General features: G+C 36.9%; 1 protein-coding gene across 4 annotated transcripts in view; it reads left to right on the forward strand.

The window, feature by feature from the left end:
- The window catches only part of KCNN2 (potassium calcium-activated channel subfamily N member 2), a 138942-nt gene extending 126882 nt beyond the window's left edge, over positions 1-12060 (forward strand). For all 4 annotated transcript variants that reach the window (XM_054489162.1, XM_054489163.1, XM_054489166.2 and 1 more), the window contains 3 exons: positions 2592-2719; positions 8966-9035; positions 11454-12060. In XM_054489162.1, the coding sequence (XP_054345137.1) occupies positions 2592-2719; positions 8966-9035; positions 11454-11741 (486 nt within the window). In that variant the 3' untranslated portion in view covers positions 11742-12060. The remainder of the gene's footprint in view (positions 1-2591; positions 2720-8965; positions 9036-11453) is intronic.
- The last annotated feature ends 3919 nt before the right edge of the window (positions 12061-15979 follow it).

Below are 15979 nucleotides of genomic sequence, written 5' to 3' on the forward strand. Positions count from 1 at the left end.
AAGTTTATATAAATTAAAAAAATGAATGCATAGACCTATTTCTCCCCATTTTTCCTGGAAGTTTACATATCACTTTCTTGTACCAATTCCCTGTTGTTCAAACGTGGAAAACACTGAGGTGCCTTTGACCCTGTCTTCTCACTGTCCTCTGTTCCTTTTCAACCCTAGATGGAAAGGAAGACCCTGCTATTAGAAACACATCTCAGTAATAGGCAGAGAGTGGGATTTTTATTCTGGGACGTATTGTTCTGTGGCTGCCATGTTGAAAAGTAGCAGTTAAATATGATGCCTTAGGAGGTTTGTTCCTGTATTTGACAACCTGTTAGGGAATTAGAAAGGGGATGGGATGTTTCAAAATAAATTCCTGTATTTCGAAGTTTTTAAAAGCATCTGCAGGGATTTCATTTTCAGATGAGGAATCATTTTCGTTTAAGCCCATCAGCTAAAATGAGTGCTTAGTGAATACAAAGCCTGTAACATAAGGCCTTGAGGGCATTACCCCCACTCCACTGAACTCTGAGATTAAGATTCTGTATTCCCCTTCAACCACTTTCTTCATATACCCAAGAGAAGGAATCATTTAAAATGCATCAATCACCTTCTTAAAAGTGTATTGACTTTAGAAATAATTTGGCATTTGCTGTTTGTAGATGGGAATACAAATTGAAATCAAGTGCTATGTTCTCCATTGAGCACTGCTGTGTTCCGTTGCTGTGTTTCTGACCCATTGGTTTTTACCCAGGGTTTTAACCTGGTTTTCCAGCTTCCTCACCAGGCAGGGATCTAGGCTTCTCTTCTATGCCTTGGACTGGTAAAATCAGAGAGAGAGCCTCCATCAGGGCCCCTTGCCAATCTTCCAGGTATCTATAGTTGCTTAGAGATCTGAGACTCTCTCTTTCCTCACAGGGAAAGGCTGTTCCAACCCCAGGGACTGCTGGCCAGTCACTTCCCACTCCTCTCTCCTTAAAAGCAAGGTCCTCAAATAACAACTACTCATGCTGTACCCATTTCCTTACCTTTGAAAGGACATGAGGATCAGATGAAAAAAGCTTCTGAAAGGTGGCTCTCCCGGCTGTCTGAGGAAGTGGAAGTATGAAGATGGATCCAAGAATTTACTTGAACTCCTTTTAACTTCACTGTGGATGGTGGTAGTGTTACTTATACGCAGTGCTGGCACTTGGCTTCTGTGTCAATCATTTTTGTTGGTTTGAGGATTCTCTCCATGCACAGAATCTAATGGATATCCAAAGGCAGCGCATTATGAACCAGAGTCACTCCTAAAAGAAGCTTTACTGTAAAAAGACCATTTTCTTAAAATGAGTTCTAGAAATATAATTTTGCTCAAAAAGAAAACTTTTTCGCTCCATGAAAAAGATTCACCATCAGTTACCAAACCTGACGTTTTCTTTGCTAAAGTGAAAAATATAAATACAAACTTGGGCCCATAGTTTAGTGTAATTCTAAAGCTCATCCTTATTGTAAATCTAATGATTGAGAGAACTTTAATATTCATTATTTCTAACTTTCTGATGTTCCAGAAAACTGCAGTCCTATGAGGTTAGCTGATCACTTCAACCTGACTTGGTTAGTGCAAAGTCAAGTACTTAGAACCCAGTTATCAATCTCAGCTCATTGTTTTGTCTTCCCCACTACATTGCCTTTCTTAAAAAGTTATCTTCCTCCACCTAGCACCCCAGTAACCTGTGGCTCTCTTTGTGAAATATCCTTTATCCATCACTCAAAAGAATTAAATGGAACAACTTCTTATAGTAAGTAATCCAAAAGCCCAAGTGAAAGCTGTGGGTCATCAGATCCCATAGTGTGAGCAAGGAAGAAGACAGAATCTGCCCTTGCTGGCCCTTTATCAGCTCCCAGGATTTGTTGAAGACTTTCATCAAGAAAGCAAGTGACTAGATTAAGTATCCATGCCTTTCATCAGCTGCTGTAGGTCTTGGCAGTGTTACTGCAATGCTTTCACCCTTTTCATTTGTCCCATCCATTTGAAATGCAGTGTACTTAAATTTCCAACAAAATCATAACATAGACTCTGTCAGTTAATTAAAGTATACTAACAAGCATACAAATTGCTAAGTCATTCGGGGAGGCTATCAGTGCTGGGTGTACTTATACATTCAGCACTGGAAACATGCCCTTCCAGTAGTGCACAGCCAGAAATACCAAGCAGGCTTGCAAAGGACAAGATTAACCTTGGCCTCATGGCATTTTGTCTTTCTGCAGGGAAAGGAAGATCATGGAGACAACAATTGCAATACACGGTGGAGACCTCAACACCTCTTGATTAAAAAAAAAAAAAATAGTTGAATAAAAAAGAAGTTTCCTGAAGGAGTAGGATAGAATTTACCACAGAAAGAAAGTGGTAGTATCTCCCTTTTCAATTTAAGTGTTGTTCCCAGGCAGATACAAGTACTTCTGAAAATGCGTAGATTGAAGAAAAATGGTATTTGGAGTCATAGTTACTAAATGAAGCTACAGCTCACCATTATCCTTGGGATGAAGACTATAACCCCCAGCAAAGTTACAAAGGATTCTGCTCTGGAATTGAGCAACTGCTTTGTTTGTTCTCTTAACAGGTAAAAAATGCAGCTGCCAATGTACTCAGGGAAACGTGGCTAATTTACAAAAATACAAAGCTAGTGAAAAAGATAGATCATGCAAAAGTAAGAAAACATCAACGAAAATTCCTGCAAGCTATTCATCAGTAAGTATCATTTTTCATTTTTATCCTGTTGTTGTGTCCTTGGCTTTCAATTTTTGCACTTGTTTATTCTTGTTTCATAAGGAAGGAAAAAAGAAAACATTGTCATTTTGTTCCCAGAAGATGTTATCTGGCAATCTAATCATTCCAGAATAAGATCCTGAGAATAACCTCAGTTCCTTTAATGATTAAAAATCACTTATTAGTACTAGAATATTTATTAAAATATCTTCTCAGTTTCTTTTTAGAATAACTTCTGCTGAAATTGTATTTCTTAATTTGACCTATTTATTCAGATAGTTTGCTCTAGGATATTTTCAGCTTTATTTTCTAAACATAGCTTCAAACATATTTATATGAATGTAGTGCATATAACTGATTTAATACTTGAATTTTAAATTAGTTTTTAATCAGAATTTTGGCTGTGTTCATTTAAAATTTTCTAGTTTGTGTAGACCTTTTATTCTCTTATCATTATTTTAACTTTATCCGGACCACTATTATTGTTTAAGTCCTTCGTGCTGTTCCATTGTTATATAATTAGCATAGACTTTTAAAGTAACAATCTGTGTCTAGTAAGATGCACTGATAATTTGAAAGCACAGGATCTTTCTCCTCCAGGCTGGCAGCATCCTTACTGTAAGTATTATTCATGTGGGTATCGATTGTGATGCCATGCAGACTTGCTCTTAATACCATTTCTGTATGGAGAAGAGCAGATATGGTCACATTTGTGGCTCAGAAAAGTAGCTTTCCTTATGAAACCTACCAGGGTAATAATGGAAAGGTGGGTAAATACAAGATGCTTTGGCTATCCAATGAGATTTGTCTCTCAGAGCCAACTAGTATAACAGACAAGAAAACTCAGAGGCTGCAATTTTTATTTTGCATGTTCAGGTAATTCATATGTAATATGGTGCCACTAACATTCTATAGGAAATTACTAAGCATTCATCTTCTACCCTAGAATACAAAACGTGTCCACTGAACTGCCCTGCTTAAATAGATATCACTGAAAATGTAGAATATGTAATTATGGACAGATTCATACTTCCATAGACATTAAAACTCAAGTATCCTGAGATTTATAGTAGAGGCAGGCTCTGCACGTATGGTACAGTATCTGGCCTTCATTGCTACTCACTCATGCTCTTTCCCCAGCTTTACTAACACACTTTCCTAAGATAGTGATGCTATTTCCTCTGTAGCTCAGTGACTTGACACACCACTATGCTTTTTCTCCCTTTGTAAGGAAAACACAAGGCTAGAGTTTTCAAATAATACTCTTAAAATAAGGAAAAACACAGAAAGGAACATTATATTCCATCCGGCTCACGAGAGGGACCTTGCTCCCTAGACTTACAGTTACCCTTATAACCCACAACTACCATCCAGGAGCCCTTGCCTAGAAATCTTGATTCCTTGAAATTTAGATTGAAGAGAATGAGAACCCTCCCTGCCTCCCCACCCAGAGATGCTGAGCTTTCGCCTCTGTGTTCCTCACCCTATTTTCCTGTGGAACAGGCATCTTCCTCAAGGGACTCACCTCGCACAACTCTCCTATTAGAGTGGTCTTCCCCTGCTAAAACCATACTACCCAGTAACCCCAACACATTCATACAGGAGGTCCAGAGGCCATACCATGCATGGCAAAATCATTTTTTGTACCTTTAATATTTTGATATTAACCTATATTTAGTATGTTAAAAAGAAACCTTACCTTGGTGCATGTGAGAAGATACGTATGTCCAGGGTGGAAGGGTGTGAGATGACAAGGCAGTGAGCAAGTGTGGTCAGTCTATGTGTTGAGCAGCCACACATCCCATTGCCTCCAGGATCTTATCTGGGTCCTTTCCTGTCAGTCAGACCTATCAAATGGATAATTACATGTGATTTACCTTTAATAAATTTTCATATAATAACAAATCCAAGAAAATGCTGTGATAGTTTTTATAATACGGTTCTGTAGCCATGTGCAGTGGGGATTTGTAGTACCTCTTGTAATATAAGACTCTTCTGGACTATTACGTTCAGAATACATTCACATTCAAAAGCCTGGGGGAGAATTTAGAGGTTTTTACTGTAAAATGCTTTCAGCTTTGCCGTAGGTTATTACGTTTTTACATTAAAACATTAGAAAAAAAGTATTTGGGGAAGTTTGAAAACTTTCCCTAAGCAAGTTGCAAATGCACCCTACAAGGCATGTCGGCCCTTTCTTAAGAGTGGGTACTGTGGAGTCGCTTGCACGGGGTCTCTTAGCATATTGTGTTTGGATAGAGTGACAGAGGAAGCTACTTGTGATTTTTCTGCTTCCGTCAGACATTTCTTATTCTGTTTCTTCTGCAGCAATGTGTACTTCTAAAGTAGATAAGCTTCAGGCAACTCAGAAATGCTCTGAATTGCTTTATAAATTCATCTAGGGGTTACCGGGTTTCCGTTACAGTGGGGGACATTTATACTTTTAAAAGTGTAACTGAGTACGTTTATTTATACAAGCTTTGTTTGGCTAGATCATTCTAATCATGCATACTTACCTTTCATTTTAGCTTAGTGTTGGAAGTTAGGGAGTGAAGTCATAGGGGAAGCACACAGGGCTCGATTCCTAAGGGCAAGGCTTCCATTGCCCACTGTGCAGATCCAGTGAGACCCTCGGCCTTATCTGTCGGCACTGGGTACAATCAGACCTTACTAGCTGAAGAAAAATGTTAAAATTCATTCGATAGATCACTCCTGGCCTCTCCTACTCTCTGATTTGTCCTGAGCACTTTTTCAGCAGCTCTCTGCTTCTGCCAGTCCATGCTATCTCAACTCTGTTTCTCTTTTCCAAACTTCATAGCCTCTCTACTCTCTGCTGAACTGTCCAGGCCTGTGCCCTCTTTTCAGTAATTGTCTTTTTAGATTGTCACTTAGTGTCATGAAGTGTTCTCTTTCTCTAACTTTTAACCCTTTTTCTGATAGCAACTTTACCTTTAAAGTTTATCATTATTTTATCTCAACTATGGACCAACATGAATTTGTTTCAGAGCCAAGAAATCCAATCTACTTGATTTGTATATCATGAGAGTTGGATTACCTGCCTTTCAGAAACCCCAGGCTTCTGAGTTGTCCTAATTTGGAAAAGATGTACCCCCACAAAAAAAATTATAATGCCTTTGTTTCAAATATTGTTCTTTTAACCATATCACATTCATATTAGGCAAAAATATTTCTTGTTGTTCACTTGAACATCAAATATCAAGAGGCCATGATGACTTTATGCATGCTCTTCCTTCTGAACTCTTATTCAGGAGGAAGCTGAGTGCTTTCAGATGGGAAAGTATAGTAGCAATGAAGAAGGATAATTGAATAGTGTTTCTCTTTGGCCAATATTTCAAAATCCTGCAGAACCATAACAGGATCTTCCAGCTAATGAATCGAGCCCCCTGTGCACAACTGAACACCACATTGTGTTATTTTGTTCCAGAATATTTTACAGTTTCTTTTCTTTTGTTTTGTCTTTTTATTTCAACAAAATGAAAATAGAGCTCGGAAGTAAGTTGTGTGAGCCACTCCTTTCAACATTTGCAGAATTTTCTACTGGCTGCATGCACCCAGCGGATCCTTTATTTGTGAATTTTAGTAGTCTGATTGCTGCTATGGAAATGTGATCCAAAATCATGATATTTTCCTGTGATAAGTGAAGTTCACAAGGAAGAAATCAACATATGTTTCTTATTCTTTTTTGGGGGAAAAAAGTGTAATACACATCTGCATGTTACCTTTTATTCTGGCAGCTGCAGCTTAAGCAGGCTTTTTCTATCAGCTCTCCTACATTACAGGCAGTATAAGAAACAAACAACCAGACAAGATGATTCAAGTTCCGGAAGCTAAAGGAATTCCAATCAAATAAGGCTACTGTATGTCAGCTTTCCAGATTAGTAGAAAATAAAATGGGCAAAATTCTACTGTCAGACACAGTATAGTAATCCAAGAGAAGTAAATTAGGCCCCGTTGTTTATAAGGTGAAGTACCTACTTAAGCTAAGAAACTGCCACTGGCCCTTCTAGCCTGACTTACAGAATTCAGGACTTTCTCTGTACTCATTACTTGCTGGAGGCATGTGGTCCAGAGCCCAAACTTCAGTCATTTATGTGCCACCAATACTACAACTTACTTAAATTTGAACATGAAACTTTATACAAATTCCTTTATACAAATTTATTTGAACATGAAACTTTATACAAATTCCTTTATACAAATGGATTAAAAAATATTACGAAGAAAGGTAAAGGTAATCGTCAGTTGATAGTTGAAACACCGGTATTGAATTCTAGCCATAGGCTGTTGCCTGCAGAAAGCTCTGAGCTGAGATTCTGCTTTTTTTTTTTTTTTTTTTTTTTAAAAAAAAAAAGCAGGTGTTAGGAGATAAAGACAGAGTAGGACCAGCCTGTGATGTTTTTCTTGCAGTAATGAAAAATTAGAAGAGAACTAAAAGGAATAACTTTTCCATCTTAAGTATCACTTAAAGTCATCTAGAATACCTCTGTTGGTATGAATCCAGCAGTGCAGAAACATTGTTCTAATCTAACACACTTCATTTCATATGTGAGGAAACTAAAGGTCCAGTTAGAGTCAGTAAGGATGGAATCCACTGTTGTACACTGCTCTTTCTTTAGTACACTTCTGTGTAATGACCCACAGATGTCTAAGTGTTCTTTTTAGGGGGTGTAGGGTGGGGGCAGTTGCCTGTTTTTCAAAGGCACACATCAAAAATTGTAACCCTATTAATTACTGAGAGAAATCTTTCTCAACAATATATTGGATCTAAGTACATGCTTGTAAATTTTAGACTAGGACATATTCCATCTCTGTAATAGCATAAAAAGGAGCCAATTAACTTCGTTCCAGCATTCTAATAGACACATAGTCGCAATGAGAAGTTATAACCTTAAACTGTTTTAGATTGTTAAAGATCGTGTTGTAGGTAGGTGTCAGCTAAACTTACTGGCAGAAGGCACTACATCTTCACTGTAGAGCAGATTTGGTGACATATTGGATATCCTAGTTTCGGAACAAAATCACTGAACATTATGAACATATTACAAAATCTCCCTGGCAGTAAAATCTTGCCCTGTGAGTTTTTATTCCTTCTACATAATTACCTTTCATTTCAATTGAAAAATAATAAAAAATACTCTCTCTAGCATTAAAACTATACTTTGTAAAACGACTTGTCATCAAAGCAAAATAAGATTGGCATGACTTTTTGTTTGTTTTCATTAAATAGTTTAGAAGAACCTACTTCTCTTTTGGGAAAAAGCTTTTAATTGTTAGCTTAAGGAACAATAAACCACATTTCTCTTATTGGAAAATCTTTCTTGGTACATAGTAAACACTGAATAAATATTTGTTGAAAAATAATGTAGTAAATAAAGTTAAAGAATAGCAGAGTTCTTAACTAAAAGTGTTTTTTTAATACCATTTTTTGATTCTTAATTGACTCTTCATCAGGTATATACCATGATATTTAACAGTAGCTAAACATAATCTTACAAGTAGAGATTCCATCTGCCAGATAATATAATTGTCCTCTGACTTTTATCTACACTGAAAATTAACGGAAATTTTTCCTAGGAAATGGTCTGGCCTCCTTTCAAATTTAATGGCAGTTCAAGATAAAAGTTAAATGAAATACAATGAAGAATAAGATAATAATTATGTGTTTTGTGTTATATTGCTGCTGGTTGAATAAAAGTTTTTTTTTTTTTGTTATAAGAATCTCACTTATCACTGTGTTTTCATCAGGTTCAAATACCTAACTCAATCCATTTCGGACTAAACAGGGCTAATACCTGTATCTAGTCATGTAGGCATAGGAAGGTGCTCATTGCTCCAACATCAATGAAATTCCAGTTGCTTTGCATATTTCTTCCTATGTCTATTTGTCATGATACTGGGGCTTTAAGGAATGTTTTGGCTTTTTCTCATATGGTTAAATCCTTATGAGTCTTTCTGAATTCAACTTTACCTGGTAAATAGTTGTCCTAAGGACATCTCATCTCTTGCTGTCTCTCTCCTTTCTTTTTTGCGGTGTTGGGGAAGCATGCTTCTCATTGTACCAGACACATAACCAGTTTGGACTTACCCCAAATATTCAAGGCATTATCCATGCAGTTATTTGCTCTTGTCAATTTTGTGCATGCTCTTTGGAAGGCATAAGATTGCCATAGAAAGAAGGGAACCTTTCTGATACCAGATTCTATCTTTTAGATTAAGAAGTGTAAAAATGGAGCAGAGGAAACTGAATGACCAAGCAAACACCTTGGTGGACTTGGCAAAGGTAAGCCTGAGGTGCTTAGCCCTCATAGTTGCATCTGTTGAAAGCAACCACTTCACAGTCACTAATCATTAATGTTTCAAGAGGATCCCAACCCAAATCTAATTAATAAATCAAACCAACAAAGCACCCTAAAATGATGGTCCAACTTAAAAGAATGTTTCTATAACTCTCATTTAATGTACTCTTTCCCTATTACGTTATTCAACCCCATTCTGAAAACATTCCTAGTTACAGTGATTTGGAAGTACCATAAGAAGCTTAAGTGGAATGGGAGACAATACCTGTGGGATTTTTATTTGCATGTAAATCTCATCTCAGTGAGAGCAGAACTGCATCCTAGGTGTGACTGATATTCAGGAATGAATAGGACTCATCAGTTAAATTTTGTTCTGTGTATTTTAAGCAAACTCAAAAGAATGTAAAGTTGAAATAAAAATAAAAGATACCAGAAATTACATCCTAGAATGAAAGTTATCACCCCAAAGTGATCACTTTTTTATGGTTATTTCTCCATTTCATTGTTTCAAAATCATACCACTTTTTAAAAAGTATGTTAACAGTCTCCAAACTATTCTACCTTATGTATAAGATTTATCTGATCAATTTTTGTTTGTTTCTCCCCACATAAAACCCATTCTTAAAACATAAATATTTGTCAACAATCAAAACATTGCATTTTCCTGGGTGAATTCTAAAGGTGGTATTAAAATAGCATTTATATAATTGTTCAGCCTTTTACCCAAATGCTTTGAAAGAGGCAACTCTCAGTTGCATCTTACAAACTGTTATTTTTTGTTTGATAAATCAATCAGCCATGACTTTGCTAAAGCCTCAAGTATAATCCATAAAAATTACAAATATTTGTCCTAGTCTCATTAAATAATGCATCTAAATTACATTCATTTTAATATATAGCAATAACACATACTAGATGTTGAAGATGGTAAGTATTTAATGACTTACCCTAGGAGAGCATATATCATGCATATAAACTGGACAGCACACATATAAAAAGTATGAGGACATCCTCGATTAATGTATATAAATGTGGCTGTTACTTGGACATATGAAAAAAAGGGCAAGCTCCATCACTCCTAGGTTAAATGATTTTTAATGGGTATTTTTATGAAAAAATGGACAGACCACATTGAAATATGATGTGGAGATGTAATTTTACTTCAAGAGTACCACTGTGAGGGAAGATGCTGTTTCTTTATTAATGTACATATTATGACCACAGGACTGTACATAATGCCATAAAGGCTCAGTATTTTCTTAAATGAATGGATGCTATTCACATGTTCTCAAGACTATGTAGTAAAATTAAGTGTATGCACTCTGTCTCTGGTCAAACTGAAACAAGGTACCTATATTCTGAATAATAACTCCCTTATCGGTTCATTTACCATCTTTAAAAGATTGTTAAGCAGAAGAAGAGCATATGATAGAAGGGAAATGAAGTAGGAGGGACGGCTTAAATAAAGGGATCTCAGACTTGGGAAAGTCTGCACTAAACTAAGATTAAAACCTTTTCCTCCCTCTTCACCAGCCTTTTCCCTTTCTAGCTCTGAGGTGATCAGTCCTCTCTCTTTGTCTCTTGGCTACTCAGGAAATATACCTAGAAATCAGAGTTATGGATACCCTGTGATCAAGACAATCAATTTCAGGGTTCACTAGGAATCCAGAAACATTTTCCTATTTTAACCACTTAGCTTTGATTAAGCCATAGCCAGGAGGTCAGAGCCATGGCCAACAAGGTAGACTGGTAACTTTAGTATCTCCCTCAACTAATATTTTCTCAATGGTTATCTGTAAAAATTCCATTTGACCCAATGGAGAGAGGCCCGTAATTTGGAACAAAGGATAACAAACAATATTTAGGAATTTATTGCTTTAAATTACAAAATTATCAAACCAGTTAATCCTAAACTTCATTTATATTCTACCCTCAACATTTCTGCTACATCCCAATGCCATCTGTATTATTATTTATCTTTCTGTATTATTTATTGTTCTTTGACTCTGCCCATTGTTTAAAAATTACCCTTGCCCTAATTAACATGTTGCAAAATAAATTTGATGTACTAACCTTTGTGACAACCTTTAAAATACATATATAAATATTAAATTGAAATGTTTCTGTCTATCCTGATACCACCTAAAATCAATGGGCATGCCACCAGTAGAAGTACCTGCTCCACATTTTCTGCAACTGAACCAAAGATCTTATATTTCTATTATAAATCCTGGCACTGAACACATACAATGAAATGGCTTTGCAAAATGAGCTGTTCAGTTAGCTGACACCCCTGCTACACTGAATGCTACCAGCAAGAGACTAGCGCTAAACCTCTGAGAGGTGGACAGTTTGTGTTCAGGGCAAGTATAATTAACCTTCTTCTCAATCCTGTTTTTCAGACCCAGAACATCATGTATGATATGATTTCTGACTTAAACGAAAGGAGTGAAGACTTCGAGAAGAGGATTGTTACCCTGGAAACAAAATTAGAGACTCTGATTGGTAGCATCCATGCCCTCCCTGGGCTCATAAGCCAGACCATCAGGCAGCAGCAGAGAGATTTCATTGAGGCTCAGATGGAGAGCTACGACAAGCATGTCACTTACAATGCTGAGCGGTCCCGGTCCTCGTCCAGGAGGCGGCGGTCCTCTTCCACAGCGCCACCAACTTCATCAGAGAGTAGCTAGAAGAGAATAAGTTAACCACAAAATAAGACTTTTTGCCATCATATGGTCAATATTTTAGCTTTTATTGTAAAGCCCCTATGGTTCTAATCAGCGTTATCCGGGTTCTGATGTCAGAATCCTGGGAACCTGAACACTAAGTTTTAGGCCAAAATGAGTGAAAACTCTTTTTTTTTTCTTTCAGATGCACAGGGAATGCACCTATTATTGCTATATAGATTGTTCCTCCTGTAATTTCACTAACTTTTTATTCATGCACTTCAAACAAACTTTACTACTACATTATATGATATATAATAAAAAAAGTTAATTTCTGCACATACTCGTTTGGTCACTTGACATTTCTAAAGCTTCACTTCTCACATTATTTTCAAGGTAAAATAGCTGATTATCGTCTGATGCACACTGATAATTTTGATAGCCAAGAGTCTGGCTGGTTGGAAAAAAGACTTTCAGTTCCTAAAAGCCCTGTTCCTAAGATTTTTCTCTTGATATGAATTATTTGCATCAATCATTTGAACCAGCATAGCTTACTATTTTTTGGTTTGCAGTGTCTCATTTTTAATTCAATATTTTTTTTCAAAATGTAGAAAGTCTTTTATCAGAACATATACAAATAAGGAGTAGAGATGCTTTCAAGAATTTTTTAATTCCCAGTTGTTTACACCACTGGGTACACTCGGTGGTACACCACTGTCTGTAAACAGATGGTGCAGAATTTTAGTTCTCAACTAATTATTTCATATCTTTCCCTTTATTTATTATGAAAGGCCAAGCATGCACTTTAAATGTTTGGGGCCTACATGTTTGTTTATATTCATAGGTACATCTTTATATACATAGATACATGTTTATATTCATAGGTACATGTTTATATTCATAGATACATGTTTATATTCATAGATACATGTTTGCATACAACAGCATAGTGAACATACATAAGCCTAACTCCTAACATAAGTGCTCTCTTGGTCTGTACTTACATATTTAACAAAAGTCAATAGCATCTAGTAAATTTCATGTGTTTTAGGACACTTGTTTCATGGATGGTTAAGGTCAGTTAGTGTGAAAGAGAACTGAGTGGTTATTGCTACAAACCCATGTGTTTGCAAATTTGCTCTAAGAATCCACTGGATTTAGAAGAACCATGTGTGAGATGATAGCAGTATGGAATTTCCTCATGTGGTGCTATTCCCAAGAGTGTACAAGAAAGCTGATGGTGGTAGGGATAATGCATCAGTGGCGGTAGGGATAATGTGTCTTAAAAATAAGGCTTCGTTTGGACGGCGCTGAAAGCAACCTGCTTGTATCAGCCTAAACCTAAAAATACTCCATTTTCAGGGCAATCTGTTTCAGAAGCTTTTGTCCCGCTTCCACTTCATTTTATACCATACCCTTTGGTGTCAACCTTACAACATTGCAAGTTGCTAGTATAATATGTTGTTCCTTCTTTAGCACAAACTGGAGTGATATATTTGATCCACCCTATATAGTCCAATGGATAAAATAACATTCATAACATTCTTCATAATTAATTAAAAAACCAAACAGTTCCTTTCAATATCAAGGATATAAAACTGATTGCTTTAGATTGCGTGAGAACCACTTGCCATTTATCTATCCAAAATGGCTGAAACTAAAGCCCATTCATATGGCTTATATATGCCTGTGTTGGATAGAATTAGGCCTGGAATTTTTTTTTTTTTTTTTTATAATAAGTGGAAGAAAAACAGAACACTGGTTATAGAAACATACTGCCAGGTTAAATGAACATCCAGATCCTACTTTATCAAGATTTCTACTTCATGGATGAAATTAAAATCTCATTTTATGTATTTTGGGTTGCATACAAGAATATATCAAGCATTTGGTATAAACACTGGATGTAAGAGGGAGAAATTTTGGAAAAAATATTAATTATTTGTTGTTACAATTTATGTAGTTAATTCTTGTATCTTCTACCTTTGTTGTGACTAAAAGGCAGAGTAGCAGCTGAAGTTTATCATCTTACAGATCAATGAACACTATCACCCCAGAACACTAGGGGACTAGGGAAAGAATAATGTATTGCTTCTCTTGTCAAAGATGAGAGAAGACAAAGATTTTAATTTATAGTTCTTTGCCTTGCATTTATTCTCTTCTTTTTAACTGTAGCTCTTCTAGAATAAGTTACTCTGTTATCCTTCAAAATCAATTTTACATTTCCTATTCTTTGCAGAGTATATGAAAACTGGTAAATATTAAATCTTTTATTTCTATTATTTTTTTAAATGCTAAATAACCACAGTTTTAAAAGGAGGAGGGGACCCCTCGGTTACAGACATTCTGGCGTGTCATTTGGCGAATCAACCCCACTTTAGGCAGAGCTACCGAGTCTCCTCCCAAATGGCTTTGAACATTAGTCAGAGTCTTCTGAGGGCTGCTTAGAAGACTGCTCTTGTGGTGATAAATGCCCTTACTTGCATTTTGCTTTTCAGAATTCCTAATAATGATTGAGTTCTGTTTGTCTCATCTCAGCCTGCCACACCCTGGTCTGTTTCTCTACAGCCAGCACAAGCCATTTGGCTTCTGCAAATCATTTTAAATTACAATGGCACCACCTTCCTCAATAATTTTCTTCATTTCCTCCACTTATACTCAGTGTCAAGGTTAGTCACTAGAAAGAAGACCCTGTGCTCTTACAGAGATGAGGATGAGCCAAATGCATAACAGGTACTAAATTTTGGAAATTTCATGTGCTTTCTCCCTAGTTTCTCCTCCCTTTCTATTTGTTTTCCAAGAGTCTCTCCATCAAAACATCTACAGTAATCAAGTAATTATGCTCCAAAACAGAATTTGTGAATTCTGATAAAAAGCTAGGGGTTAGGGTTAATATGAGCATCGAGCAATGGATTAAATAATACAGTCCTCCTATTTTTTAGCTTTGCTCAGTTTTGAGAAATAGCATGGCAAAGTGGAAGGAGTCAGACTTGGTTGTGGAACTTAGCCCTGCCACTCACTAGCTCTGTGCACTTAGAAACACCATTGATTCTCCGAGACTTTTGTTTCCTTATTTGTAAAATGAGCCTAAAAAGACACCGATATCGGAGGGGCGGGGCGGTCTGTAAATCCTGGCATCTATTTCATCAAATGATGGTAGTTACTTGTATTACCACTTACAGCAAAAGGCAGCAAATATTAAACACCTCCATTATCTGCTTATCTTCTAACTTTTAGCACCTGACTGTATATATATATTCTCCCCCTCACTTGTCTAGTTCATTCTTGAAGCAAGTTACTGGACTCTGGATTAGCATATCCATTTCCTTATCCTATCACTGTTTGTTTAATATAACCTAGAATATCAATATGTATGTATGCTTTTTGTGATTCTGACATACTCCCTTTCTGCTTCTTGGAATTCCAACAAAACCTGTTCATAAATATGATCCAGAAAAGTAGAGGGTGTTAGTTTAGGGAGTGCTGGGAAGGTCACCTGAGAGTTGGACCAAAGGGCTCATTTACTTTTCCAAACCCATCCCTGTAGGTCCTGAGCCTCCACCCACTGCTCCTAGTCTGTGTAACACACCCTGATGCCATTTATGTGTTTTCACTTGGGGTCCCCAACCCTGGGGGCCTGGCCGGTTAGGAACTGGGCTGCACAGCAGGAAGTAAGCAATGGTACAGCCATTGACGCTTAATCTGTATTTACAGCCGCTCCTCATGGCTCTCATTACCACATGAGCTCTGCCTCCTGTCAGATCAGTGGCAGCATTAGATTCTCATAGAAGCGCGAACGCTATTGTGATTGCGCATGTGAAGGATCTAGGTTGCGAGCTTCTTATGAGAATTTAATGCCTGATGATCTGTCACTGTCTTCCATCAGCCTCAGATGGGCCCTTCTCATTGCAGGAAAACAAGCTCAGGGGTCCTACTGATTCTACATTATGGTGAGTTATTTCATTATATATTACAGTGTAATAATAGAAATAAAGTGCACAATAAATGTAATGCACTTGAATCATCCCAAAACTATTGCCCCACAACCCCCAGTCCAAGGAAAAACTGCCTTCCACGAAACTGGTCCCTGGTGCCAAAGAGGTTGGGGACCACTATTTTAACTGAATTTTCAAGCAATCCAGTATGAAAAAAATCATCAAACTGGTTGTTTGATAAATAAAATCCCAGGAGATGTTGAGAGACCTGGAAGACCCTGCAATAAGCAGTATAATACAAAGGACTTCTCCCCATCTCACTGTCAC

The sequence above is a fragment of the Pongo pygmaeus genome, chromosome 4 (genome assembly GCF_028885625.2).
Source record: "Pongo pygmaeus isolate AG05252 chromosome 4, NHGRI_mPonPyg2-v2.0_pri, whole genome shotgun sequence".
NCBI lineage: Eukaryota > Metazoa > Chordata > Mammalia > Primates > Hominidae > Pongo > Pongo pygmaeus.